General features: G+C 39.1%; 1 protein-coding gene across 3 annotated transcripts in view; it reads left to right on the top strand.

The window, feature by feature from the left end:
* Window positions 1-27277, top strand: part of atp9b (ATPase phospholipid transporting 9B) — a 39431-nt gene that overhangs the window by 6652 nt on the left and 5502 nt on the right. For all 3 annotated transcript variants that reach the window (XM_057355001.1, XM_057355000.1, XM_057355002.1), the window contains exons 5-28: window positions 220-328; window positions 985-1043; window positions 2122-2173; window positions 3105-3199; window positions 4228-4308; window positions 7796-7871; window positions 8943-9019; window positions 12678-12838; window positions 12948-13090; window positions 14079-14191; window positions 15570-15824; window positions 19543-19704; window positions 20293-20385; window positions 21519-21602; window positions 22299-22469; window positions 22601-22699; window positions 22793-22882; window positions 22957-23101; window positions 23456-23520; window positions 23679-23834; window positions 24019-24083; window positions 24209-24317; window positions 24475-24532; window positions 25813-26016. In XM_057355001.1, the coding sequence (XP_057210984.1) occupies window positions 220-328; window positions 985-1043; window positions 2122-2173; window positions 3105-3199; window positions 4228-4308; window positions 7796-7871; window positions 8943-9019; window positions 12678-12838; window positions 12948-13090; window positions 14079-14191; window positions 15570-15824; window positions 19543-19704; window positions 20293-20385; window positions 21519-21602; window positions 22299-22469; window positions 22601-22699; window positions 22793-22882; window positions 22957-23101; window positions 23456-23520; window positions 23679-23834; window positions 24019-24083; window positions 24209-24317; window positions 24475-24532; window positions 25813-26016 (2722 nt within the window). The remainder of the gene's footprint in view (window positions 1-219; window positions 329-984; window positions 1044-2121; window positions 2174-3104; window positions 3200-4227; window positions 4309-7795; window positions 7872-8942; window positions 9020-12677; window positions 12839-12947; window positions 13091-14078; window positions 14192-15569; window positions 15825-19542; window positions 19705-20292; window positions 20386-21518; window positions 21603-22298; window positions 22470-22600; window positions 22700-22792; window positions 22883-22956; window positions 23102-23455; window positions 23521-23678; window positions 23835-24018; window positions 24084-24208; window positions 24318-24474; window positions 24533-25812; window positions 26017-27277) is intronic.

The following is a 27277-nucleotide window of genomic DNA, read 5'->3' as shown; positions in this document are numbered from 1 at the left end:
AGGACACCTTGGTAAACGTACATCCACTAAAAAAATGATCTAAAGTCATTGCAAATATGGATGTGAAAGTCGTCTCTTTTTGACTGGTGTTTTGTTATCGATTCTGTAAAATTCATCCAAATACTGTTCGGGACAACTGCATGTAAACCCTGTTTCCAGCGCTTTGAGTTTTTTCATTCATACGTTACTTTGGTTGTTTCTTTTGTTGTTGTTGATCAGGCTTTTGTGTTGTCCGTCACCATGGTGAGAGAAGCAGTTGACGAAGTTCGGCGATGCAGGAGAGATAAAGAGATGAACTCGCAGCTGTACAGTAAACTTACAATGAGAGGTGACCACAGTGATGACAGGAGCTCTGATACCTAGACACAAGTTTAGCTGGACGTGTTTATCACGATCTAGATTAGCGAGAACTACTTTGGTTTTGTTTAAAAACCAGCTTTGATGAAGTTGGTCGAGTGAGCGGTGTGTGTTGAGTGTGCCGAGCTGTAGTCTAGGCTACTTATAATAGAAAGTAAAAATAGCTTTTGTATGATTTTTGGTCCTAGTTTTTTTATGTGTGTTATTTCAAAGTTTATTATTTGTTCTAAAATGTGGAAAATGGTAATAATAAACAATGAGCAGAGTAGATGTGTCCAAGGACTGGCAAATGTTGTGTCATAGGCCCATACTACTGTATGATGGGATTCCTGTAGGGCTGTATTCAACCTTTGGAGTTCATGAGAATGATGTAATAGTAAAAATAAATGATATTGTGTTTTTCGAGCAGCCATGGTTATTTTTGTTTCAAACAGTTTGTGTCTTTTAACAAAAGATCTGTTCAGCAGCAAACAGTTTTTCCCACGTAACAACACGATAGTCTTTCAGGTTTCTCGTAAAATTATACATTTATCAATGTAAAGGTATTTTAAAACGTCTGCATCAAAAATCAAAATCAGTGACCAGATACATTTTTTAATTGAAATTATTTGTCCATCTGCTTTTCAGGGAAGGTTCAAGTCAAGAGCTCAGACATACAGGTCGGAGATTTAATCATTGTGGAAAAGGTTTGTTGTCTCTTTTTTAATCTCTCCCCCTCCTTTGTTGTTGAAGGTATCAGCATAAACGTGCTGCTATGTGATCCGTCACATGAAATCCTGTCATTCTTTCAGTGGGACATTGTGTCTGTCTCTCTCTTGCTGTCTGTGGTTCACTTTAATTGCTTGCTAGGGAAACGACCTTGTTCAATTATTCAACAGAACGCGAAAAATAGGACTATTGTTACAGGGCAGAGTCACTAACATCATATATACCATATATTGTTGCAAGTTCAGCATAGCTAATATATTAATATCTCAAAAGCTTATGAGCAGTAGTTTCATGGGGAAAAGACATCGGCTCTGTACTGAAACTCTGTGAGGTGCCGCGCTATTCAAGGTTCCTTGTAGACCCAAGGTAGCATTTTAACCGAAATTTAAACCTCAGTGAAGTGGTTTTAAAGGAAAGCAATTCTGACTTAACGGTCATGTAATGAAATGGTGTACCCCACAAAGATTCTCTAAACAGTTTTTGTCAAATGCAACAGGAAAACTTTTGAGAAACGTTTTAGGCAGCACTTTTTCGTATGATGGCAGCTGTGAATACTCTTAAAAAAGAAAAGAAAACAATGAGAAATCACTCCTCTTTCAAAGCTGTCTTACAGCATTAAAGGTGAAAAAGAGCTGTGCGAAGATTCTTTTAAAATGGTTCTTTTTTTGTGTTTCATGGGAAGTAGAACAGCATATGGGTTTAGACCGTATTTTTAAAAAAAATTCTAAACTGCCCTGTTAACAAATTGTGCTCCTAATGAAAAACACAACAAAACTAACCTAAAGCTCACAATTTATCAGAATTGAATTTGATTTGGTGTTTTACAAAGCTCTAAAAAGCATAATTCAATAGACTAAAGGTACATATAGGAAATGTGAAATGTTGTTGCTTGCTTAAATTTGTAATCCACATTTACCTGTTTTGAACCCATTGGATCTGCATGCCTGATCGTGATGCGCTGCTAGCAGGGTTTTAAAACATGGTCAGTTTTTCTTACTGTGAATGGCGTGGACATCGTTTGTACCTTTAACCGCCGTCTAATGATTTGTGTTATAGAATCAGAGAATTCCTGCTGATATGATTTTCCTGAGAACTTCTGAGAAGACCGGTGAGTTTCAACTCTTGCTGTTACATTACAGCTTTCAGACCTCCTTGATCATTTCTGCTGAATGTCATATGTTATAATTTCAGTGTTCTAAAACACCTGGCGGCTCTGAGAAGCCCAAAGAACACGTTCTATAAAAATGTTAACAATTTAAGCTATTCATATTTTATCATTTTAAAATAGCTTTTCATACAACAATAAACATTTCATTCGTATTTGTATGTATAATCATTCCTCGAAAAATGAATTGACTAAATCTCACTCTGTGCTAAATTCTGCATGAACTGGCAAATAAACTTGCTTTAGTAGATGTTGTGTGGTGAAGATAAAAACAGAAGATGATAATGCATTACTATATAGAGATCGGTTTATAAAGACTCGAGAAAAATGTCTAGAACATGTCCAAATCCTATTTTCCCCAAAAATCAAAAGAGAAAAATGCTTACATTTAGTCAGCCATTGATTGGAAAAAATTCCCTAAGTTTCCTCCAAAATTATAATTACTGCAAATTTTCTTATTAAAATAATAACACCTTAATTCTTTAGATTTGAGATAAATATGATTTGTTGATTTAAATGTTTTGTGAGACACACACACAATATGTTCAGTACATTATAAGTGAACACTGATTCTTCTTAAACACTGTGACCTTTTCTGTCCACTGTCTGCTGTTATATCAGTCTTGCTTCAGATCAATATGAACACTATGTTGAGCATTCTGAGTTCTTTAATGCTTTGACCCACCACAGATGTTAAATGCAGTGTCCTTCACACATCTTCAGCTCTCAAGCGTTATCTTTGTTTAAATAAAGAGGAGAATCAATTGCATCAGCACATCAATGGATATTGAGTCAGGTCATACAGTATGTGATGAAAAATAACCAGACATTTATATCTGATTTATATAAAATCTGTAATATTCTTTGCTTCCAGGGTCGTGTTTTATCAGAACAGATCAGCTGGATGGAGAGACGGACTGGAAACTGAGAGTCGCTGTTCCTTGCACTCAGAGACTATCTGCTTTAGGGGTAAGAACACAGATGCTTACACATTTTTGCAGGTATTCATACTAACTTTGTTCTCTAAAAAAGGTTTGATTATTAATGTTATGAATGTTATGAACAAACAGTGACAGCGCATCATATACTATTTTGTGCTTATTTTATAAGACGTTATTTTGACTTAAAATCCCGAGGGTCTTGTTTCTCACTTGCCATGAACAGGCATTTAACCAATTCTATAAAATGTCCTCGCTCGAAATAATAAATGATATATGTCATATAAAAAAGTGATCATCAAGGTGGCATGGTTTGAACTGTCAAAGACATCGACAGCATCCCAAATCAAATTTCAGCTGCTCGTGTTCTCAGATGAGGCGGTAACTTTACCCCCGCAGGCAGTGAGTGATGTGTCCACATTCAGACTCTCTCAGGATGATGGTAGCGAGGCTCATGTTTGATATCACTGTGTATCTGATTTACGGGCCGGAGGGTTTGTTTCACAAGGGCCGGTAATTTTACCCCGATAGACAACTGGAATCCGCCAAACGGCCTGTCTCCCGGTGGCATCGGCGTGGAGATGACACTCACCCCGAGCGCGGGTTCACGTTTGTATTTGTCTTTCCGAAACCACTTAATGTGATCACAGAATTAAAATTTCAGCGAGTCGTCGTCGAATGATCGCCATAGTAAAGCAGCGGGCGGATCGGGTACCCGGTGGGCTTGACTGTCAGTTGGTAAAACATGCCTGTTTTTCATACTCACGGACACGTCATCAAATGCAAAAGTCATTATAATTTGTAAGCAGCCTGTCAAAGTTTTGTTTCGTTTTAATTACTTTTGTTTCGTCTGCAATATCTGGTCTGTTTGAAACGCAGCCTTGTGGCAGGATGTCAGAAGGGGCTTATTTTCATGAGAATCTGTGATTGTTAGTCAGTTTGAGTCCTGCCATAATACTTGCACGAACAAGAGGTTGGGTTTGGGTCCGGCCCAGAACTTTGTTCGCCTGACATTTCTGTTGTTGATTTACTGTTGACCTTTTCATTTGTTATCTGCAGGATCTCTTTTCCATCAGCGCTTACGTTTACGCCCAGAAGCCCCAACTGGACATTCACAGTTTTGAAGGAAACTTCACAAGGGTAAGAGAAACTGCTGTTAATGAAGGAATTTTCACGAGGCTTTTTTTAGCGTGTGGCGTGACGTCACGACCTCAATTTATACCCGCTGTTAGATTTTTGTAGAGGTATTTAATGTTGTGCCGTTGCCCGGCGAATGAAACCTAACCGTTTTTTTTTTATTGCACATTAAAATAACATGGATTCTCAAAGTGTGTCCGTTCACATGACTATGAGCCGAAGTGTCTCTGGAATGCAAAACCGGCCGCATTCCTTACAACGGCGATGACATCACTGGTTGTTAGGCTCACCCTCGCCCCATTGGCTGGACGGAGTTCCTTATTAACAGCAGATTAGCGCGGTACCGGGGAAAGTGAGAGAGAGAAAAAGGAAAAAAGAGACCCCCCACATGAAGCCTGTCTTTGTTTGAAGTCTTTGCTCTCGGCCACACAGCACGCAGGGGCAGAAGATCACTTCCTGTGCTGAGTCACCCTCCTGAGCCCGCTTTCACAGATCCGCAGCTACAGTGACTCGCTTCCACATGCCGTTTCCCACAGTCCTTTACTGTCGCACCTCACTGCCACAAAAGCTTTTTTACAGCATGTCCGATGAAGCACCTGTTCAACATTATTATTTCATCTCTTCAGTTTGACATAGAGATTGTTTCATTCTCTTCTGTGATTTGATCAGATTATTTGGAACTGATTGAAATGATCAAAGTTTAAGTGTCCTACAAACAAGTCTCTAGCAGAACATCTGTTTATTAGCAAATGATGGAGAAAGCCCCCTTACGGGTCATTTATTATAAATCAAACCCAGATGAGGCGAATGTGATTTCTACTCTTTGTATGGTGGAATCGGTGGCATGACCTATTAACCTTTATCTCTTATGTATCTTTTTAAAAACAGTTTAGGATTTTCTTAAGACGTACTTTGTGAACCAGTTTATCATGAGAAGCTATATTTTACCACTCCTCTTTGGGACGTCCTCATTTGGAAAAACAAACAAAAAATAAGTGTAATGGTTTTTCATTCTAAAAAGTTTTTTTTGCCAGACAATACAGTGAAGACAGGAAATGATGCGATGAAAGAGAGGGGTACACAGTGTTGCCAGGGTCGCGGTTTTCCCGCACAATTGGGCTATTTTGAAAATGCAATTGCTGGAAAAATTATGGACCTGCGGGTTTTTGGGCTACTTTCATAATGTACTGCGGCCGCCAAAATGTTTATTTATATTCTAAGGATAAATGTTAATTGATGAGTTTCTTAATGTATATTCATACTCAGAATAAATACCTGGCAACTCAAGGACCAGACCTCTTCTCAAAAGTGTGGGGAACGAGCGTCTGACAGGTACAGTACAGGGAGGGAGCTCAGCTCAACCAAAGAGGAAAATATAGCGGTGGTCAAACTGGGGACCGTGGCCCCCTGGGGGGCCCCAAGATGGATCTAGGGGGGCCATAGATGTTGTGGCATTTTATGAAATATAGAAATTTATCATAGATTTTATGCAATCAAACATCAGAAAAATGACACCACCAACCAAAAGAATTGAGGTTCCAGCATTGTATAACTGAATGTTTTTGGTTTAATTAAAATTCTAAGTTTAAGATTATACGTCTTTATATGGGGGGCCGCAAAGCGATGCACTTAACACAAAGGGGGCCTTACAACGAAAAAGTTTGAGAACCACTGTATTAGACAATGCATCCAAATTATGTTTTTACCAATGCGTCGTACTAAGGTGCATGTCACGTTGCTCATTGAGAGAAATCACGCCTGAGTGTACAACAGTTGATTCTTCCGGCTGCCAAATATCACGTTTGAGTAGCGCTATACGCAGTCTAGAACAACTAAAACATTGAGGTGCTTGTACACATTATACATAAGCAATACGTTTAACCATGCTTATTTCTTAAGCAAGTTTTTGCATGTCTTACGAAGAGAAAACACGTTTCTCGTACATTTCCGTGCGTGGCCTCGAGCACACATGGGATCTTTTTTAAAGGGACACTCCAACCAAAAATGAAAATTCTGTTATGAATTACTCACCCTCTAGTTGTTCCAAACCTGTATACATTTCTTTGTTCGGTTGAACACAAAGATATTTGGTAGAATGTTAGCAACTGAAAATTCTTTGGCATCATTGACTACCATAGCAGAAAAAAATAAATGGTAGTCAAAGTGACCCAGAATTGTTTGCTTTCCTAAATCCCCCAAAACACTTTTTGTGTTCAACAGAACAAAACATACCTAGGAAACCATTCAGATAAGTAAATATAGCAATTTAGCAATAGAAACGTATTTTGGCAGTTGTTAACTTAGATTTGACACTGGAAAAAATTGGGCTAGTTTTCATTCCTTTTGGGCGGGTTTTGAGGGGTCATTGGGCTGGAAATATTTCTTGGACCTGGCAACCCTGGGGTACAGGAGCCAGGAAAGGACCAAGCGCCGGAATTCGAACCGTCCACTGGACCACCGGCACTGACAAAATGCAAAATCTTTTATCTTAGTCTGTAGCATTTTTAATTCAAAAGAGTGGAAGTTTATGCTGTGTCCTCTTTTATTCATAATAATATTTAGAAGCATGATTGTTTGTGTGCACATGCATGAGGAAGAAAGCCTCTTTGTAGATGCAGATTAAGACATAAAACCAAATGCATTGCATTCCATTAACTTAAATTGAATGCATGATGCAGACCAAACTTTCTCCGTTTTTTTTTGCATAACACTTTGGAAGAAGCATTTTGAATGTCGCATCTTCATCTTCGAGTTATTAACCATTTCCAGTTATAAAATATATGTTTATATACCAACGTTGACTTGCAAAAATGTTTAACACAATTATCATAAATGTTCATCCTTTTCTTTAACCACCACTTCTTTCTAGACTAAATTAACCCTGCTTATTGCTGATCAAAGGTTGTTTTTGATAAAGCCACTCTTAAATTTGAAAGGATCCCTGTTGGCATTGCTACATCTGCTGGCCAGATAGGGACAAATGACAAGAGCAAGTGGGCCGTCTTGAATGCGCATGTCTCTTCAGCCTGCGATGTGTGTGGCCCTCTTTCTCAGTGCCCAGCCGACAGCAGATAATAGATATCTTATTCGCTCATCTGCAACATGTTATGCTGAAAAAGACATTTCGAGATTTCATTTCTGCACTTCTCCCTGATTTATGAAATTCTACTAACACTGAACGAGGCTCGTTTCGTAAACAGGGCAAATCAAGTCAAACCGATTTCGCTGTTCCCTCTAAATGGACTGTGTCGCTTAACCGGGCATTAGTGTAATTCAATCTTTCGGCTAATTCCCTACTTACCGTTTGTTGTGATGAAAGTTCATCGATTCATTTATTTGTGCTGGGGCTTTTGTCATTTTTATTGACCCGGTTTTTAAAGGCCATAATTGATAACCGCTTTTTCCTGCGCTAGATAACCATGCAGGCAAAACAGATTAAGATGTATAAAACATGTCCCGCTTGCTGATTCACGCTTTTTTCTTTTCCCAGGAGGACTGCGACCCTCCCATCCACGAGAGCTTGAGCATCGAGAACACGCTGTGGGCCAGCACCGTGGTGGCATCCGGTGAGCTTTTCCACTACATTTTTGCCTCCCCTGAATGTATTCTAGAAATGAAAGATGAAGGTCTGAAATATTCATCGCAGGTCAAATATCTTTCGAGTTTATTGTGTTGTCGAAGAGTGTGCCGTTGGTAGCAGGGCGTTCTGCCAGCATCACTCAAGACCCCCTTCGCGCTCCCATTTGTTTGTCACTTGAGCCCGCCAGACTCATCTGCAACTATTCAAACAATCTCACAAGCAGAGAAATATGAGCAGTCGTTAATGGGAAGCCAAAGTGTCTGGCTTTTTGCAGTCCCGTCCCTGCGGTGTCGATGAAACTTTTCCCCAAAGAACAGGTCCGAGATCAGTTTTGCTGCTACGCTTACAGCGACGACATCTAGGGGTTTGTTGTTTAGAACCTGACCCCGGTCCAACAATAATAGCAGGTCCTTTTCTTCAAGCGGCATGCGTTTGTGCCAGCGATCGGCCCCCTCATTGATCTGTGGTTGCCCCGTCTCGATTCTCCAGGGGTTTTTAAGGCTTCTTCTCATTACTTGACTCGTTGCGACCTTCAGCAGAAGAAAGCCCTTCTGCATCTCCCCGCAAAACCCAGTCTAGTGACGTCATCCCGTCCAGACAGAGCAGACCCAACACTAAACACCGTGGGCCGGTAACAGATATCCCCAGTAGTCCAAGCCCTTAAAATACCCCCCAGAGAGCAGCCTGGGTTTCGTTCTTTTTTAGACACAAAACAATGTAAAGAAACTGAAAATTATTCAAGCTTTGTGATTTCAGTTGTGTTTTATCAAAGTTGAACGTTGGACCCTGGAGCTTTCTCATTTAGCCGTGCGTCCACACACTCCATCAGTAATTAGTTTACTTTAACCCATCAGCCCAGCAGCACCATTGATCTGACTATAATAGGCCTCATTGTAACGGTTTATTTCTGTGTGTCCTGCATATTGAATCATTTGTCTGAGTCTGTGCTGCATCCGTTAACTGCAAAACCCACTTTTTGAGCTAATTGTTCATTAGAGCAGCCAGACACACACGGCCTGTTTGTTTTTTATTCATCTCATTTTATTCTTTACTTCAGGTACTGTCATAGGTGTAGTGATATACACCGGGAAAGAGACCAGAAGTGTGCTTAATACTTCGCAGTCTAAAAACAAGGTGGGTAATTTGCCTCCCAAAGGAGAAAGAGAATATTTGTGTAAATTATGAGGGTAAATCTAACAAAGCCAAGAAATGTCTTTCATATTTTAAAATGTTCATTATTTAATAAATATTTGATATTTATTAATTAGTAAATGGAACATAAACATTTAGGACCATTCAAGCATTACACGTTTTTGAAAAAGATACTTATTCCTATTACTGTTATATAATAGGGCTAGAAATCAGTCCTATTACTGGGATTTTTTTCTTTTTTTATAGGAACAGTACTTTTATAATTATAATATTTTGCATTGAAATTAAAATACATTTATGTATAAATACTGATTTATAAACAATTAATAATTTTCCTTATGTAATGGTAGCTAGAATAGATATAAAAATTGTTCTTGCATTACAGCGATGATAATTTGGGAGAATAAATATGCTATAAAAATAATTCTAAATGTTTATGGTCCAAAATTAAAATTATGACATTATTTATATACAGTATTAATCACCCTTATAAGTATGACTTAATTTTTCTCCAGAACTCAAAAGAGGATATTTTTAGAAATGTCAATTGAGGCCAATGTTGTTTGGTTGTCAGCATTTTTCAAAACATCTTAAATAACAGAATTTACATTTTTGGGTGAACTATTCTTAGAATTTTCCCTAGGCAGAAGATAATTTCTTATTCATTTCTCTTTCATTTAAATTTGAATGTTTTCCTGACAGTTTTTGTGAGACTCACCCATGATCAGTGGCAAACTGTGACATTTGTGTTGTCAATATACTTTGGATTTTGCCCAGGGGGTGTTTTTAACCTTTCAATAAAGACTTGAAGAGTACAGAATAAAAACTGTGAGCCGTTGAGGATGTTTTCAACTTTGATTGTAGTGACGAAGTTAGACCTGTCGATGTGAAAGGTCAACCCCAGAGAGATTAATCTAGTGGGAAATTAACCAAGCAAGCACTTATGTGACATTTGTGGCAGAGCTTTAATCCTACAGAATTCCCTTTAATGATTACATACAGTGGATGTCGATGCTGTAAAAGTAAACAAAAACGCCAAATCCCATTACACTCATTACCCCTCCTCTAGCTGACCCCGCTGTCTTTGAGATCTTTCTTTTTATAGCTTGTCCCGTTTTGAGAATTGTAGTATGTTTATGTGCTAATTGTGTATTAAGTGTGTGTTCATCTTTTTCCTTCAACACTGGAATTTTCACATACATTATTGACTCAGAAAAAATCCTTTAAACTGGTGAGCATGTAGGTTTCCTGCAGGGCCTTGAGTGTTTTTCGCCTTATTAGTAAAAAATTAATATATTGCTTAACCGATTATTGAAGCAGTATCTTCATCTTTTTGAGTCATTGGCAAAGACTGTCTGTTCTAACGAATATTTTAGCTCCCCCTAGTGTCAGAATCACTCATAAATATTATGTGCATTATTTTGGTTCATTTTTAGTCAAAACAGCATCAAACAAGTCAAATCAGTTTAGCAAAAAAACCCTATCGGTAGACCGCTAGTCTTCATGCTGTGATGCGTTTCAGACCCTGTCATGGATGCGTGATATCAGCGGCGCTCATAGATCCACCACGTGTGAGAGTGGAATTCAATATCTCAAGGAGATGATGTCAGAGGTGCCAATACGGAGAACGAGATGGGGCGGGAAAGTCAATACGACTCGGCGAAAGTCACAGAGAACGTTTTCGCCTCTTATAATCTGTTGTGACATTCCGTGCACGAAGCTGTGAGCTCTCACTAGAAGCTGCTGACAGCACATGAGCTATCACTTTACACCGTGTGCGTGCGTGTGTCTGTCATTGCAGTAATATGGAGCGATCTTTGCTTCCAGGATCGAAACCTGGGTGGTTTGACTGCGCGTACGGAGTCTGTGGGCCGGTCTCTAACGTGAACACTTACTCTGAGAGAGCAGAGAAGAAAACCTTGTTGTTGCTTCCATTAATATTCAAATGTTATTTTTTGCTACTTTGTTTCAACTTTTTTAACGTTGAGAATCAGGTAAAACAAAACCTTATTTAAGCATGTCAAGGCCTTCCTGAGCCTCATCCGAGGTCTTGCGAGTTCCATTTAGCCGTATTGCATATCCAGTTTCTAGAGCAGCGGTATAATGCCATATTGTTGTAACAGCCTCCGTATACTTGATGGATTTCAACCAATGAATATTCATTATGCAGGCACAAAGTCGTCATCAAATTTCACACACAAAACATACAGGCAGGTTGAATCATTCCTTTCACTTTAAACGAGGCCCGGATGAATAGAGTAAAATATGCGCTCTCGATTCATTGATAGCATCTTCAGCTTGAGGTAATTGAGTCGCCTTTTCCTCTCGGCTCGAATGAATAACGACTTCACCCGATCCCCGGCCAGCTTTGCAAAATTTAGCCACCGCATTGTTTTGCCCCCATAAAGGGGGATTCCTCCCTTTCAGCTGCTCTGTCTTAATTTTTCTTCATTTTAATCCTTCCATTCCCTCCTTTTTCCTCACTAGCTGAAGCATGAAGTTCAGAGTGGGGCAGCAGGCCATCGGTGGGGTTTAAAACTTCAGCTGATAAATCAGACAGCAGACTTTCCCTTCCAGTGTCTCCCAGTGTCTCCCAGTTTGCACAGGGACGGGGGGCTGGCGGGCAGTGGGGGATTAATTTTCTTCAATTTTTTTTGGTCTTTTCTGTTCAATTTGTCCCCCTCCTCCCGCGTCCCTTTCACGCAGATTCTTCTTGTCGGGGGACGGTGTTATGTGTTGCTGTTTTTATTAGCGCGCTGCCGAGATGAAAGGCCTCAGTGTTTTCGCACGGGCTGCGCCGTCAGCCCTCGCCAGAGGGAAACAAGAAAAACTTCTTTATTTGACATCATTTTCCCACATATTCCATTGGCTGAGGGACATACTTGAGAGAAAACTCGAGATCTTTTGTCAGGGGCCCGTTTTCTATGAAGAGGCGTTCTGCTTTTATTTTTCCGGTTTTGCCTCCTGTGCTTTTCAGGGAGAGACCACAACAGCAGTGGGCTTCTTGGTTAAATGCCTCTCATCTCTTCTCTCGTCCACATACATTATTAGCATGAGAAAAGCCTGCGGTCTGGATCAGGCCTGAGAGGGCGGGGGGGCATTGATCAATGCTGGCTCATGGGCAGGTTGTTTTATTTTTCATAACATTTCAGATGAGAAGAACCCTCAACTTGAGACTCTTGTACTCAGAGGGGATATCGCATGCCATGGTTGAGAGTTTTAACCAGTGAATCATTTAATTATTTAAAAAAATCAAAAATGCCAAACACCCCCCCAAAATATGTACACCAAGTTTGTATGGAAATATTATTCTATAAATATATTAAAAAGACATATTTTTTTCAAAGAATATTGGAGTACATTTATTAGACAAAGTAGTAAAATACACTCATTTGTCAAGAATAAACACAAAAAAGTTAAATAAACTTATTTCCATTGTGGTCCATTGTCCCACCTTGCTTGTATTTTGTTTATTATTACACATAAATATTTACTTTTCAAGACCTACATTAAGTATAAAGCATCAAATGAAACTCAATCCAGAATTGGAAGGAGTGTCACAATATCTCAGAAGTCTCTATTCATCTCAGATTCTTCACCCATGCGTTGGTTTATCTCTTTTTCTCTCTCCTCTCTGAAGGTGGGGCTGCTGGACCTTGAGTTAAACCGCCTGACGAAAGCTCTGTTCCTTGCTCAGGTGGTTCTGTCTGTTGTTATGGTCGCTCTGCAGGGATTTCTAGGGCCTTGGTTTCGTAACCTCTTCCGTTTCGTGGTTCTGTTCTCGTACATCATCCCCATCAGGTGCATTTTCTCCATTGACGTCTAGATCATTATAAAATAAAATGTTGATTTTGATTCACCAGAGCTTATATTAACTTAATCAAAACCTTTTGTTTGTATGTGTGTGTAGTCTGAGAGTAAATCTGGACATGGGGAAGTCAGCATATGGATGGATGATAATGAAGGATGAGAATATTCCTGGTACTGTGGTCCGAACAAGCACCATACCAGAGGAGCTTGGACGACTGGTATACCTTCTCACAGACAAAACGGGTACTTTTTAGATGTCACATGACCAAGTGTTGTGTTATGGCTGTGATTTGGCCTCAATAATACAGGAAGTATTTTTTATTGTGGTACAAAACTCAATGTGATATCAAAACAGCTAAGCTTCCTAGTTCAGTTCTGGTTATATATCAGCACTCTTTGAATGCCGTTTGTCCAATCAAATTTGAGGTCTAACACTATAAAAAATACAGCATTTTTTAATTCCTCTTTTAATTAAGTAATTTATTAAATTATATCTTATTATATTTTTGCATTTTATTTTAATACCATTAAACTTGGGATCAAAACTTAAAGTCCCAGTGAAATAATAAATGACAGTTTATTTTTACATGAAATATTGCAGTGTTTATTGTAAATAGTTTATCAATGTGGGTCATTCTAGTTTTAAAAATCGTGTGCCCTCATAATCTTTAGTTAAAATCTCAAAATGCACTTTTGTCTTGTAATGACTGTCCATCTTAGATGACGTATGTTAGACGGCTTGGGCGGAGCATCCGTTAACTCCTCCCCTTCATCTGTCAGTCTGCTGCCAGTTCCATATCAAAATTCAACGGCTGTTTTTATACATCCAATCAAATCGCAGAGAAAGACGAAAGCCACGCCCACTATTTTTTCAAAATTCCATTTCACTCCGTAATGCGTCAAAATACGGAAGTAAAAACGTTCGCGGGGACTTTAAGATCCCCAAAGTACCACAAATATTTCCAGAAATATAAATTAAAATAAAAGTTTACCCAAAAATAGAAGTTCTGTGGAGTGCAAAAGAAGATATTTTGAGAGACCAGCATTCTTCAAAATATCTTTTTTTGTGTTCTGCAGAAGAAAGTAAGTCATATACTGTAGGTTTGAAATGACATGAGGGCAAATAAATGACAGAATTTTTGGGTGAACTCTCCTTATAAATATTTATTTGTCCTCACAGATATAAAGGCTTTTTAAGGACGTTTCTTTTCAGTGTGACTTTTTTCTCTAGGCACTCTAACGCAGAATGAAATGGTATTCAAACGCCTCCATCTCGGTACCGTCTCGTACGGAATGGACACCATGGACGAAATCCAGAGTCACATCATACAGTCCTATGCTCAGGTTTGTTTGACATCTGTCTCCTTACACATTACACTTTCATTATCTTTATCTCGAATGTAAAGGCCGTACCTCTCCCAAATCTTTCTCTGTGTGGTCTGTATTCAGTCACTCTAAGCAATATCTGTAAAATGGATGGCAAATGTACGTTCTCTAGGAAAACCAATTATAAAGCCACAGTAGCAATTGATTTTGATGCTTCATGGTCCTTCATTACAGAGTGATGGGCAGGTTTGAAATGTACCCGTGATATGAGCGATCATAGCATCATAATCTCCCCCCGCAGGACGTGTCCAACAAGATGTGTGAAATCGAGTTTGACAGGAATCAATAAACATAATGTAATTTACAGCTTAACATGCTTTCATGTGCGCCAGGCGGTTATAGCTCCGATTCTCTCTGGAGGATTATGCGTATGAAAACGTTGGTATTAAAAACAGCTGTTATTTCATAGTGGTGAAACCTTGTAGTTGCATGTAAAGCCAGGGTCTATCCTGCTAGGACATTTAACCAAGTTAAACTTATTTTCTGGTTTTATAACACTTTGTTTGTATCGTTCAGTATGTTAGTGAGGGAGTGTCTTTATGTATCTGTGTGTTTGACTGGAGGCAGGTCATCATATCTTCCTATGAGCATCCTCTTCCAAACACACACACCTCTCACTGTATAAAAAATGGATGAATATCAAAGAGTGGGATTGAAACACCATTGTGTGTCGGGCACTGTTAGAATCTCCGCATTTTTTTCCAGCGTGTCCTGGGTGAGACCTCGCAGTACAACAGCTGGAAGTCTGAAGTGAATATCTGCACACACGTTTTGACCCCGTTCCTCTTTTACTACACACTTTGTCATTAGGTTCGGACATAATTTGGCTGATTTATGAATGTGTTTTTTTACATTTTGTTTTATGTAGTGGGGGAAAAGACGGCTTGTTCGGAAGTGTTTGTTTATTATTGGTGACTTAAAGGGATAGTTTAGAAAATTCTTTCAATTATGAAAGAATTCATTTATGGCCTTCATGTCATTTCAGATGTGCATAACTTTTCTTTCTTATGCAGAACACAAAAGAAGATATTTTGAAGAACGATGGTAGCCAAACAAAATTGGCCGCCGTTGACTTCCATTGCATGGACACAAAACCACAGAGACATTTCTCAAAATATCTTCTTTGGTGTTCAAAGACATACCGGTTTTGAATGATATGAGGGTAAATAAATGATAGCAGAGTTTTTATTTTTAGCTAAAACGTCCCTTTAGCTGAACCACACACTTGGTATGTGCTTTCTATCACACATCTGAACTTTGGAGTGCACACTCTCACATTTGAATATTACAATTCAAATATTGACCAACACTTTTGCCTCATGTGGCGTCTCTTCAGGTGAGCACGACACAATCCAACGGCAGTAGCGAGAGCTCCACGCCCTCCCGTAAGCCTCAGCCACCTGCGCCGAAGGTCCGGAAGAGCGTGAGCAGTCGGATCCACGAAGCAGTGAAAGCCATTGCTCTCTGCCACAACGTCACGCCGGTGTACGAGTCCCGATCTAACGGTGCCAGCTCTGAGCCAGAGAGCACAGAGGCCGACCAGGACTTCAGCGACGACAACCGAACTTATCAAGCCTCTAGTCCTGATGAGGTAAGAGATGTCCTAAATTAAGTCAGTGCACCTTGTCAAAATCAACGCATTCTTCTATTAATTAATAGAAAATAATAATTAAAGGAGTGGAAAGGGAATTTTGGCACAGTTGTGGAAACGAACCTGTGTGTCCCAAATGAGCGCCATGACTCAACGTGTGAGGAGCACACCTCTATATCATTGAATTTGACAATTGTATGCAATTTTCTGCCTGAGCGATTCAGTAAAAGCAGGACGGCCTTTTATTTATTTATTTTTTATTTAGAAATCTGATTGCATTGACTCTATCCTCCTCATTCCTCTAAAGGTGTAATCCTATATATCGCTGCTTTAGTATTTATGACTCCCCCACTTTAGCCTTGAATTTACTGCCTTATTGGATGGTAATATAGACTCTGTGTTAGTAGAGAAATCTGAGAGGGCTCAATAAATATCAGAGGCAGAGGGTGCAGGGGTAGGTCACACACCAGAAAGGACTCGGTCATCATTTGTGTTGAGAGATCGTAGATATTTATAGATCCGTTGTAGAGAAACAATATTTTGAATGAGTTGGTGGTAAGGAAAGCGCTAAATAAATACCAGAAGCGGCATTGAGGGTGAACGTATGTCACGTTGGCAGCAGTGGTCTACTGATAGATGGAGGGATATCTTATCGTATACCTTATAAGAGGACCAAAAAGTTGTTTGTGCCTTGACTTATTAAAAAGTTCACCCTAAAATGATTGTTTTTCAGTTATTTCCTTTTATGATGCTTTTTTGTCAGTTTAGAGCTTGACCGCACGGGGGTACCGATTTACTTTTATTTAGGGTTCTCATAATATCACATTTTCACTTCACGGTTATTGTGGGGAAAAGAATTCATGATGGTGATATAATATTATCGCAAAATCAATTTAAAAGATTTAAAATACTTTAAATAATTCAGACTTTTATATAGATTTTTATACAGTATTCTCAGTGTAGTAGTAATAGAATATCAGTAATCATGGTTATTACTATTACGATTATACGGTATATTGTGACACCCCGTTGTATAGAAATTTATCTCTATCATCCTCCGTAACTACAGATTGTCATGAGAATTAATTATACATTTTGTTTGAATCATTTCATTTGGATATTTCTGTACAGTCTTTCCTGTTCGGTCACAGTATCAAACAATTGCATGACTAATTCAGGCTAATCGTTTTCCAAGCATTGATTGTTTCCAAGAAAACGTGTTGCTCTTTAAATAAATTAAGAATTTCCTGGTATTCTTTTTTCTTTAGAGCCTTCTGTAAGCGTAGATATCTTTTGAGAGTGATAAAAGGAAAACGAAATCTGTCCATCTCACTCTTTAGTGGAATTGCCTGTCCTCTCTTCTCCCTTGATGTGTCTACTTATTTATTTTCTTTAATGCCCGGGTCTTATCTCTCCAACGTCTTCACTCTGGGATTGATCAATATTTAATTTTCTCGGAGAGACTAGCGGTTAACACAAGTCCTTCTCCACGTGTCACTCTCATCAGGGGCCGTGTCGGTGTCTCCTCGCTGCAGCCGTTTCTCCTGTTAATATGACGGACGCACATCGCCGATGTTCCAGAAGCGAGCCGAGTTCAAAGATTAAATAATTAAATAACTCGCTTTAACTCATTTGTGACCTTTGACCCCACAGTGTCAAGGGTCAGGGGTTTATCTTGACCTTTAATGATCGGATAGGCTCGTGAGCAAGAGCGTTTTTTATGTCCGATAATGAAGTTTTACTTATGCAGGGTTATAGAAGTTCACTGATGGTTTTATTAGTGGTTTTAGGTTATTCAGATGCGATGACAGTGATCGGAGAGTATTGACCTTTGGTTCTTCTAAGGAAAATATGGCGTTGACCTTTAACCTCTAGCCCATTAAACTCAAGTTCCCTCTGAAGAGACGGGTAACTCGTACAAGAGAGTTATGACATGTTTCGCTTTTAGGAGCGGTTTCAGTTTATTTATTTTGCTTTTTTGAATTTGAATTTTTACATTTTAAACGTTAATGGATTCAGCAGTCACTACTGCTCCAGGCATTCCAAAATAAAGCTGCCCTGTCAAATAAAACCATCATAACTGTGCCGTTTTTATGACGTTGTATCATATTTCCTGTCACATCTGGTCTCTTTATTAAATAACAGCCATGTCTTCATGTGGTTGTAGGTCACACGGTGTGGTTGCGATCCTCTTTGCCTCTCAGCTTGGTTTATGACTACAGCTTTTCTTTCTGTACTATTGAAATGATTGATGAAGTATATTAAATGCTCTCCTCACTGTCGTAAAACCCTGTTCGCCTCCTAAAGGCATTTCCCCACTACCTGAGACACTTGGGTATGTGTTTGTCTTGTGTGTTCTCTCAAGAGCGTCAATTAGCACTGTCAGGTTGACAAAGAAGAAGCTAATTAGTCACATCAGCATGGAAATGTCATAGATATAAGCGGTGTGTGTGTTAGAGAGAAAGCAGATGTAATTGGAGGACTACGAGGAAAATGAAAGACATAATTTGTAGGGACGGTTACAATCTCGTCTTGAGATAAACAATATGTACAGGCCACAAATTATATTATTAGCGTAACAGTTTGAGGCAATAATTAAAGTGTACAATGAAAGTCAATTTAATTGGTTATGTCCCTCTTTGCTTATTAAATATGACAGCGTGCACTTGAGCTCGGGGCCGCTGTTGGAATTCATAGGGCCCTGGACAAAATTAGGGCTGTTCAACGATTAATCGCGATTAATCGCATCCAGAATAAAAATTTGTGTTTACATAATATATGTCTGTGTGTTGTGCATATAAATTTTATATTTATAAACATAAAAATATTTTACTAAATATATAAATATGAATGTGTATGTTTTTATGTATTTATTTATTTATTTATTCATATTTACCAATCATTTAAATTCTATATACGTATTTTATATTTTATGTTTCTTCTTAAATGAATACATGTATGTGTATATGTTTATAAATACAAAATGAATATGCACAATACACAGACATATATTATGTAAACACAAACTTTTATTCTGGATGCGATTAATCGTTTGACAGCCCTGCAATATTTATATATAATTAAAATTGGTCACACTACAGTGTAGGGGGCAATTCTTGCTATTAAACCCTTAACTACGACTTTTCCCCCAATAAACTCTTAATTTGTTGCTTATTAATAGTTAGTAAGGTAGTTGTTAGGTTTAGGTATTGGGTAGGATTAGGGATGTAGAGTATGGTCATGCAGAATATGTGCTTTATAAGTACTAATAAACAGCCAATATGCCAATAATAGGTGTGCTAATAGCAACTAGTTAATAGTGAGAATTGCCCCCTATACTGAAGTGATACCTTAAAATTATATATAAACATTTATTCATTTTTATATTTTATACTTTTCTTAAATATACATGTGTATGTGTTTAGAAATACAAATGTAATATGCACAGTGCACAGACATACTGTATATTATGTAAACACAAAACTTTATTCTGGATGCAAATAATCGTTGAACAGCCCTCCTTGCACTCCCCCTGTAAATGGTTAAAAAAAGAATAAAAATGATATCTACTTATTGATTTGTCTAAATTATCTAGCAAAAACAATAATTATGTTTAAAGCCAACAAGAAACTGCATGATAAGCATGATTATTAAAGACAAAAATTGTTCTTCACAAGTATACTCAATCCTCTACACATTTCTGTCATGTGTTGTGTAGGTGACCCTCGTGCGTTGGACAGAAAGTGTTGGTTTGACTCTAGTGAACAGAGACCTGACATCCCTCCAGCTGAAGACCCCAGCTGGACACATCCTGACATACTACATCCTCCAAATCTTCCCATTTACCTCTGAGAGCAAACGCATGGGCATCATCGTCAGGGTACATCTCAAAACTACACATCTCTTTTGAAACACAGACCTTTTGCAACATACAGATTTTGGATAAATTGTATTTTTTTTTATTTTGAACCCATTTTGAACCTTTTCAATTTTGGATGAGTTATATTTTTGTTGCACTCAGCTTGGTGAAGTGCATTCTGGGATAGCTCCAATGCCTCGGCAACTCACTAGTTTTTACAGCAGAGATAACCTCTTTTGGTAGTTGCTTGTTTCAGTGCAAAAAAACCCTGCTTGGAATATTTGTGTTTTTGTCTTATGCATTATTTTTGAGTAAGCCATTGTATTCTTTAGGACTACTTTTGTTTGTTTCTGTGAGGTTTTCATATTGTGTTTGTTTTCCTTGTTTGTTTGTTACAGTGCATGAAATGCATATGAGTATTTGTGGCAGAGCTTTGATCGTGTGTTTGTGTGTTAGCTTGTGCATCAGTGCAAATCATCTCTGTTTGGGTCCTTTTGTGCCGATACCGTGTGGGATCAATGGTTTTGTGCTCCTCTGTTGGACACGCTAATATTTCAGATGCTGTTTTGGACGTGTTTTTAAAGCTTTCTCTCATTGATTGCTTTTCAGGAGGAGGCTACCGGTGACATCACGTTTTACATGAAAGGGGCCGATGTTGCCATGGCGAGCATTGTACAGTACAATGATTGGTTGGAGGAGGAGGTAAGAATGCATAGATTATTGTTGATGGAAAATTGTCATGGGCCTGTCTGTGTGGGCTGGTGAGCTCGTGAATAGCCTAATGTCTGTTGCTTTGACCCTTCCTGTTTTGTATTTCTTGTTTGGTTTGTTTTACATTGTTTCCGTATGCAGTTCATTCTTCGTATTTTGGATCGGAGTGTTTTGGCAATGTTTACGCTGTCCAGTTTGCATACACAGTGCATAGGCTAATGTTAAAAAGACAATAAACGTCGTCAAAAAATGCCACATTGGCCATTCCCCACAAATTTACATTTAATAAGGTGAACTTGTGTATGTGGGTTATTCACAAATAATGATATAGCAGACGCTTATATCTATCATATCATTTATTCTTTTATCTATAACTATAGATAAAAGACTATAACTATAACTATAACAAACAGCTTTCCTATGGCTCAGTGGTTAGAGCATGGCGCTGGCAACTCCAAGGTCATGGGTTCGATGCCAGGGGATTGCACATAGTCAGAAATGTATAATAATGTAAATCGCTTTGGCCAAATGCATAAATGTAAATGTAAACAGGTCTTTCTGTTCTGATTTCAGCCGTCCTAACCGGTCTGATCAAGGACAGAGCGCGCGGCTCATCATCACACACGCATTTCTCACTTTGATGATTATAATTGTATTGGCAATATGCAGTCAATGAAGGGCGGAGATGATGTTTATTAATTAATGAATGACCCAAATAAAGGCGTATGACTGGGAGCAGAATCATGTCATAATCCTCTGATGTCCTTTGCGTGTGTGTGATGTTGCTATGGGGACAGGTCAATAAGTAATCACAGCATCAGTTTTGCCTGTTGGATATTCATATAAAAAATAAACCGCTGTCCCACATCGTTTTACAGCGTGCCTAAAGATCCCACAGGCAATTGTGTATTGTTCACAGTTGATCCTTTCACTTGTCTGTGTGCATGTGTGTGTCTGCATGGGCGTTTCATAATTTGTCCAGCAGTGTTGTGATGTTTCCCTCGAACATAATCGTGTTAAAATCATTGTTTACATCTCTGTTTCCATGCTTTCTGTATACTAATTAAGATCTTTGTTTAATATACAACCACGCACTGTAATATGTGTTGTATTGTGTTGTTTAGTGTGGGAACATGGCCAGAGAAGGACTGCGGACGCTGGTGGTGGCCAAGAAATCACTGACTGAAGAGCAGTACCAAGACTTTGAGGTATATGAATACTGTACTAGCTTTGTTTCTGAATTTAGTAGCAGTATTAAATAATTGGCTTATATATTTAGATCCAGACGGTCAAAGGTTTATCACAACGTGATTTTTACATGAAATGTATCTTGTATCATCATTTGTTCCCTGGAAATCGAATTCATGACCGAATCGAACGTAATTGAGCTGAACTCATAGTTCTGATGTCAGACTGTTTATTCATGTAAACTTTTTCAAAGAATTATGAAACTTTGGTATCTGGTTTGAGGCTAGTTTTTTGTTTTGGTGTGAAAATAGATTTTTATTATTTTATAGTTGTTTGTCATTTAAAAGTATAGTTCACCCAAAAATTTACTCGCTCTCAAGTTGTTCCAACACTTAAATTCTGTGTTCTCTTGAACACAAAAGAAGATATTTTGAAGAATGTGGGAAACACTTCTGGGGCACCATTGAATACCGTAGTAGTTTTAGTTTTCTTCCCTACTATGGAAGCCAATAGTGACCCAGAACTGTTTGCTTACGAGCATTCTTCCAAATATCTTTCCTTGTGTTCAACAGAACAGAACAAAGCATTGAATACAGTGTTGGAACAACTTGAGAGAGAGTTAATGATGACATCATTTTCATTCTTGGGTGAACTGTTCCTTTAAATAGGTTTGAAATGTCATCTGCAACTTATTTGGTTTCTCTCTGCGTGTTCAGAGTCGGTATAACCAGGCGAAGCTGAGTATTCATGATCGCGCTCTGAAGGTGGCAGCAGTGGTGGAGAGTCTGGAGAGAGAGATGGAGCTTCTCTGTCTCACTGGGGTGGAGGATCAGCTTCAGGTTGATGTCAGGCCCACGCTGGAGCTCCTCCGCAACGCTGGGATCAAGGTGCGCAACACAATTGCTTTCAATTATATACAATAAACCTGACGTTTAACAGGAGTAGAATAGTTTTTCTCAGGTTTGTTATATTCTGTCTGATCTGACCTGAACTTTGACCCTTGGGTTCTTTATTTCAGATTTGGATGTTAACAGGAGACAAACTTGAAACTGCTACATGTATCGCCAAAAGCTCCCGTTTAGTGTCCAGAAGTCAAGATATCCACGTCTTTAGACCGGTAAGCTCCAAATGGCTCCTGATCTGGATTTAAAGTGAAGTAGATTAAGTGTGAACACTCAAAAGGAAGTCTTTCGTGTCCATTTTGTTCCAGGTGTCCAATCGTGGTGAGGCTCATTTAGAGCTGAACGCCTTCAGGAGGAAACACGACTGTGCCCTGGTCATCTCCGGAGACTCTCTGGAGGTAAAACACAATCTATATCATGTTCAGGGTTGTTTTTTCTCACACTGAGCATTTCTGTTTGTGTGGCTCATCAGGTGTGTCTACGATACTATGAGCATGAGTTTGTGGAGTTGGCGTGTCAATGTCCCGCTGTGGTTTGCTGTCGCTGCTCTCCCACGCAGAAAGCTCAGATTGTTCGATTGCTTCAACAACACACGGCCAACAGAACATGTGCCATAGGTAAGCTCTCTTCTTCTGTCCTTGTCACTCCTTTCCTTCCTTCTTTTCACCTCTCCTGTCTTCAAGTAAGTATCACACTGTGAACTTTTGCTGCTACGGAGGTCAGGGTACGGTTGGGATAGGGTTAAGGTTAAAAACAAGAATGTACCCACAGATGCAGGTAGTCGTAACACAGGTACATTGTAACTACTTATATGTACTCATTGTATCAAACGCTTTCATTTCTTATGTAAGTGGATAGTAGACACCTTATCAAACCCGCACCCCATGAATCTTTGAGAGCGGTAAAGATGACTGGTTTCACAGTGTCTTCTCATGTTTTCTTGCTATCATCTTTCTTATCTCTGTGCTCAGGTGATGGAGGAAATGATGTCAGCATGATCCAGGCAGCAGACTGTGGTATCGGTATTGAAGGGAAGGTGAGGTGTTTCTCATTAGCATAGATTCCTATCTTTTTTCTTGTCCCTTAAACACCAGTTGGAATAAACGTGGGACGAAATGGCCTTCACAGAGCTGCACGTTTTTTGAGAAGATCCCACTGAAAATCTCGTCTAACAGACCTTAACTTGTGTTCCAGGAGGGAAGACAGGCGTCCCTTGCTGCAGATTTCTCCATAACCCAGTTCAAGCACATCGGCAGGTTGCTGATGGTACACGGCCGCAACAGCTACAAACGCTCGGCGGCTCTCGGCCAGTTCGTCATGCACCGCGGCATGATCATCTCCACCATGCAGGTAACACGCAAATGGGAATACACACACATTCAGAGCCCCATTCATCCACAGCCCCATGAGATCATTACAGCAGATTGCTTCGCTCTCAGAAATTAGAGCAGCACTTGTATCTGCTATGCAGGCTCTTGATTTGAAGTGATAGCGTCTTGATTTGAATGCTGATTGGCTGTGTCTCTCGTCTCAGGCTGTGTTCTCATCCATCTTCTACTTTGCATCTGTTCCTCTGTATCAAGGATTCCTCATGGTTGGGTACGTAGAGTCCTGTGCTGCTTGTGTTTGTGTAGAGATAAACCTATTTAAGCTGTGTGTTTGATTGACAAGTATGTAGGCAGTCCTTCATTGATACTTTTTCTATACCTGATGCTTGTTTCTAGTTATGCCACCATCTACACCATGTTCCCTGTCTTTTCTCTGGTGTTGGACCAGGATGTCAAACCTGAGATGGCTCTGCTCTATCCTGAGCTCTATAAAGACCTCACCAAGGTAACGACATACATAACCTTTTAGCGGCAATGCTAATCAAAACTAACCTCCCAACAATCTGCATGATACAAGTCATAAGTAGAGGAATGAGATCTAAGAGCATGAGTCTGTGTTTGCTGCATGACAGTGATGTTGACTTTGGTTTTCCCTCCACTAGGGCCGCTCCCTGTCCTTTAAGACCTTCCTGCTTTGGGTTTTGATAAGTGTATATCAAGGTAAATGGATGAACGGTGTCTTGTGTTTTTGTTTGGTCCTAAACAACAAGTCACCAATAAACCTGCACTGCCGTCTGACGGTATGTTTTTTGGCATGATGTGTGTACAGTGTATAGAATGAAGCTCTATCTGTATATTTAACTCTTGAACTCTGAGAGCCATTGAAAGGGTCACAGTGCATCAGTGTGAATATGTACCGTTAATGTAACTGTAAATTTGTAAATGAAAAAAATAGTTTCTTTGGGTATTTATTAGTAATCATTTGATAAATGATTGAAAAAATACATAAATAATATACTTTTTTGTAGAAAATATATAAAAATACGTTATGATGATTTCTAATGTAAAATACAATTCCTATTTTTTTATCCTTTTTTATTTATTTTTATAATTATTTAAGAGTAATACCATTGAAAACCAACATTTTTTTGTTATCATGTTGTGAAGATTATAGAAATATTACTGAAATGTAAATGAAAGCCCAACCGGTAGGTATGTGATCAACAATTATAATAACTTAACTTAACTTATAACTTAAATACAAAAGACGAAAGCAAACATGCTTCGAAAAATAAATCCTCGAGCCTTTCGTTGAAAAAATAAACGTTGAACTCCAAAGTAACTTCTCCCACAATTTTAAAGGAGCTTTTTGTCGTGAATGTGACTTTCGGACCGTCGCCAGCTCTCACGCGCACGCGGCGGGCTTATCCGCACTGTAAATCGACCCGAGCGGCGAGCGAGAGAGATCAGTGTCCCTGTCTGACAGCTCGTGCTTTTTAATTAAACCTTAATACAGAGAGTCAAGAACAACAGGGAAATATGAGCAAAGATTTCATTTAGTCCAGTGAGTAACCTCGAGGAATGCTCGCCGTATGAAGAGAGGCAATTATGTGATCAGTTAGAGGCCATTAGGCTGGATCGCGCCGGCGTTATGATTAAAATGAAAGCAGAGACGGTTACAGTAGGCTGACCAGCCGAGCGAGCGTGGAGCGTTGCGAGCAGGGGTCAGGATTCGACGCACTCATGTGTGAATCTGGATCTCAGACGTAAGGGTTTCAAAATGGGAAGGAAACTGTGTTGTTGTAAATAGACATGAATCTTTAGTCATTTGCTAAAAACGTTAAAGCGACACTTCTGTCATGACTACAGTATTATTTGTTCGTTCTATTTAATGTGATAACTACTACATTGTGTTTATATGCTCAGAATAATAAACTGATAACACTTCAACCAGAATTACCTCAGTTCTCATTGCGTCACTTCCTCTGTTTGGCCACCAGGGGGCATCCTGATGTACGGTGCCCTGGTGTTGTTTGATCAGGAGTTTGTGCATGTGGTGGCGATCTCCTTCACTGCCCTCATCCTCACCGAGCTGCTCATGGTGGCGCTCACGGTTCGCACCTGGCATTGGCTCATGGTGGTGGCTGAACTCTTCAGTCTCGCCTGCTACCTCGCCTCCCTCGCCTTCCTCAATGAATACTTTGGTAAGCAGAAAGAGTGTATGTTATGTATCTATCTGAATAATAAAGTTAAAGGAAGGTAATGTGTATTTGTGTTTACCAGCTTAAAATCTTTGGTTCCAGCTTAAACGAATAGTTAACTTCAAAATGAAAATTCTGTCGTCATTAACTCACCCTGTTGTCATTGTAAACCTGCGCGATATTTTTACTTCTGCAAAACACAAAAGACGATATTTTGAAAAGTGTTGGTAACCAAAAACCGCTGGTCCCTATTGACTTCTATTGTTTGAACACAAAAGCAATGCAAGTCAATGGGGACCAACTGTTTTCTGTTACCAACATTTTTTAAAAACATCTTTTGTTTTCTGCAGAATAAAGAAAGTGTAAAAAATGACAGAAGTTTTATTTTGAGGGTGAACTATTCCTTTAATACAGGGGTTCCCAAAGGGTGGGTCGCAAGGGCGGGGGTCGCAAGATGATTTCTAGATATAATTTTTATTATTATTAGAAATAGCGTATGTAATCAATAAGTGTAACAAAATATAAAAACATTAGTTAAGTTAAAAATAAAACCATGCAAATAAAAAGCCATCAGCCTTTGGAATTTGCTCCCCCTCGATCATGACCCCTGAGGTGATTACGTCACATTAACGACATTAGCAAAAGCATTATCTTAGGTGCAGCACGTCCATTTACATCACCACGTTAAACAGCCCCATGTGCACGCAGATCATTTTTCAGGCTTTAAGTTTAGGATATTCTTATTTGTTGAAATGAAACGTTGTTTAATATCGACCAAAGACAACGCAGGGAAGCCAGCGGAGGAGGGGGGAGAAGCACCGTCAGAGGGGCCATCTTCCTCAGGTACGAAAAGAGGCACATCCATCAGCACTCGAATCAGTTTGATGAAATTTGACCATCTGTAGTAATAGTTCATAGTTTATGTATCACAACAAGTAAAGTAATGAGTAAATAACTATAAAATAATATTATGTTAGACTGTGCACTTTTGTGTTGTCATTATGCGCTGTTGGGTAGAATAGGTGCATGTGCGCATTTGACCGCAACGTTTGTATACTTTAACCACCTCCGAGGATAGTAGGGGTCTCGAGTCACTGGCACTGTTATTTTGGGGGTCGCGGCCTGAAAAGTTTGGGAACCCCTGCTTTAATACAAAATCTTTTTGTAAAAAAAAATTCTTGAACTTGAATATTGATAGACAGTTATAAAAAATCAATTTATGGGTTTAAGGGATTGTTCACTTGAAAATGACATTCTTTCATTA

The sequence above is a fragment of the Triplophysa rosa genome, linkage group LG16 (genome assembly GCF_024868665.1).
Source record: "Triplophysa rosa linkage group LG16, Trosa_1v2, whole genome shotgun sequence".
NCBI lineage: Eukaryota > Metazoa > Chordata > Actinopteri > Cypriniformes > Nemacheilidae > Triplophysa > Triplophysa rosa.
This window is presented reverse-complemented; position numbering and strand designations above follow the sequence as displayed.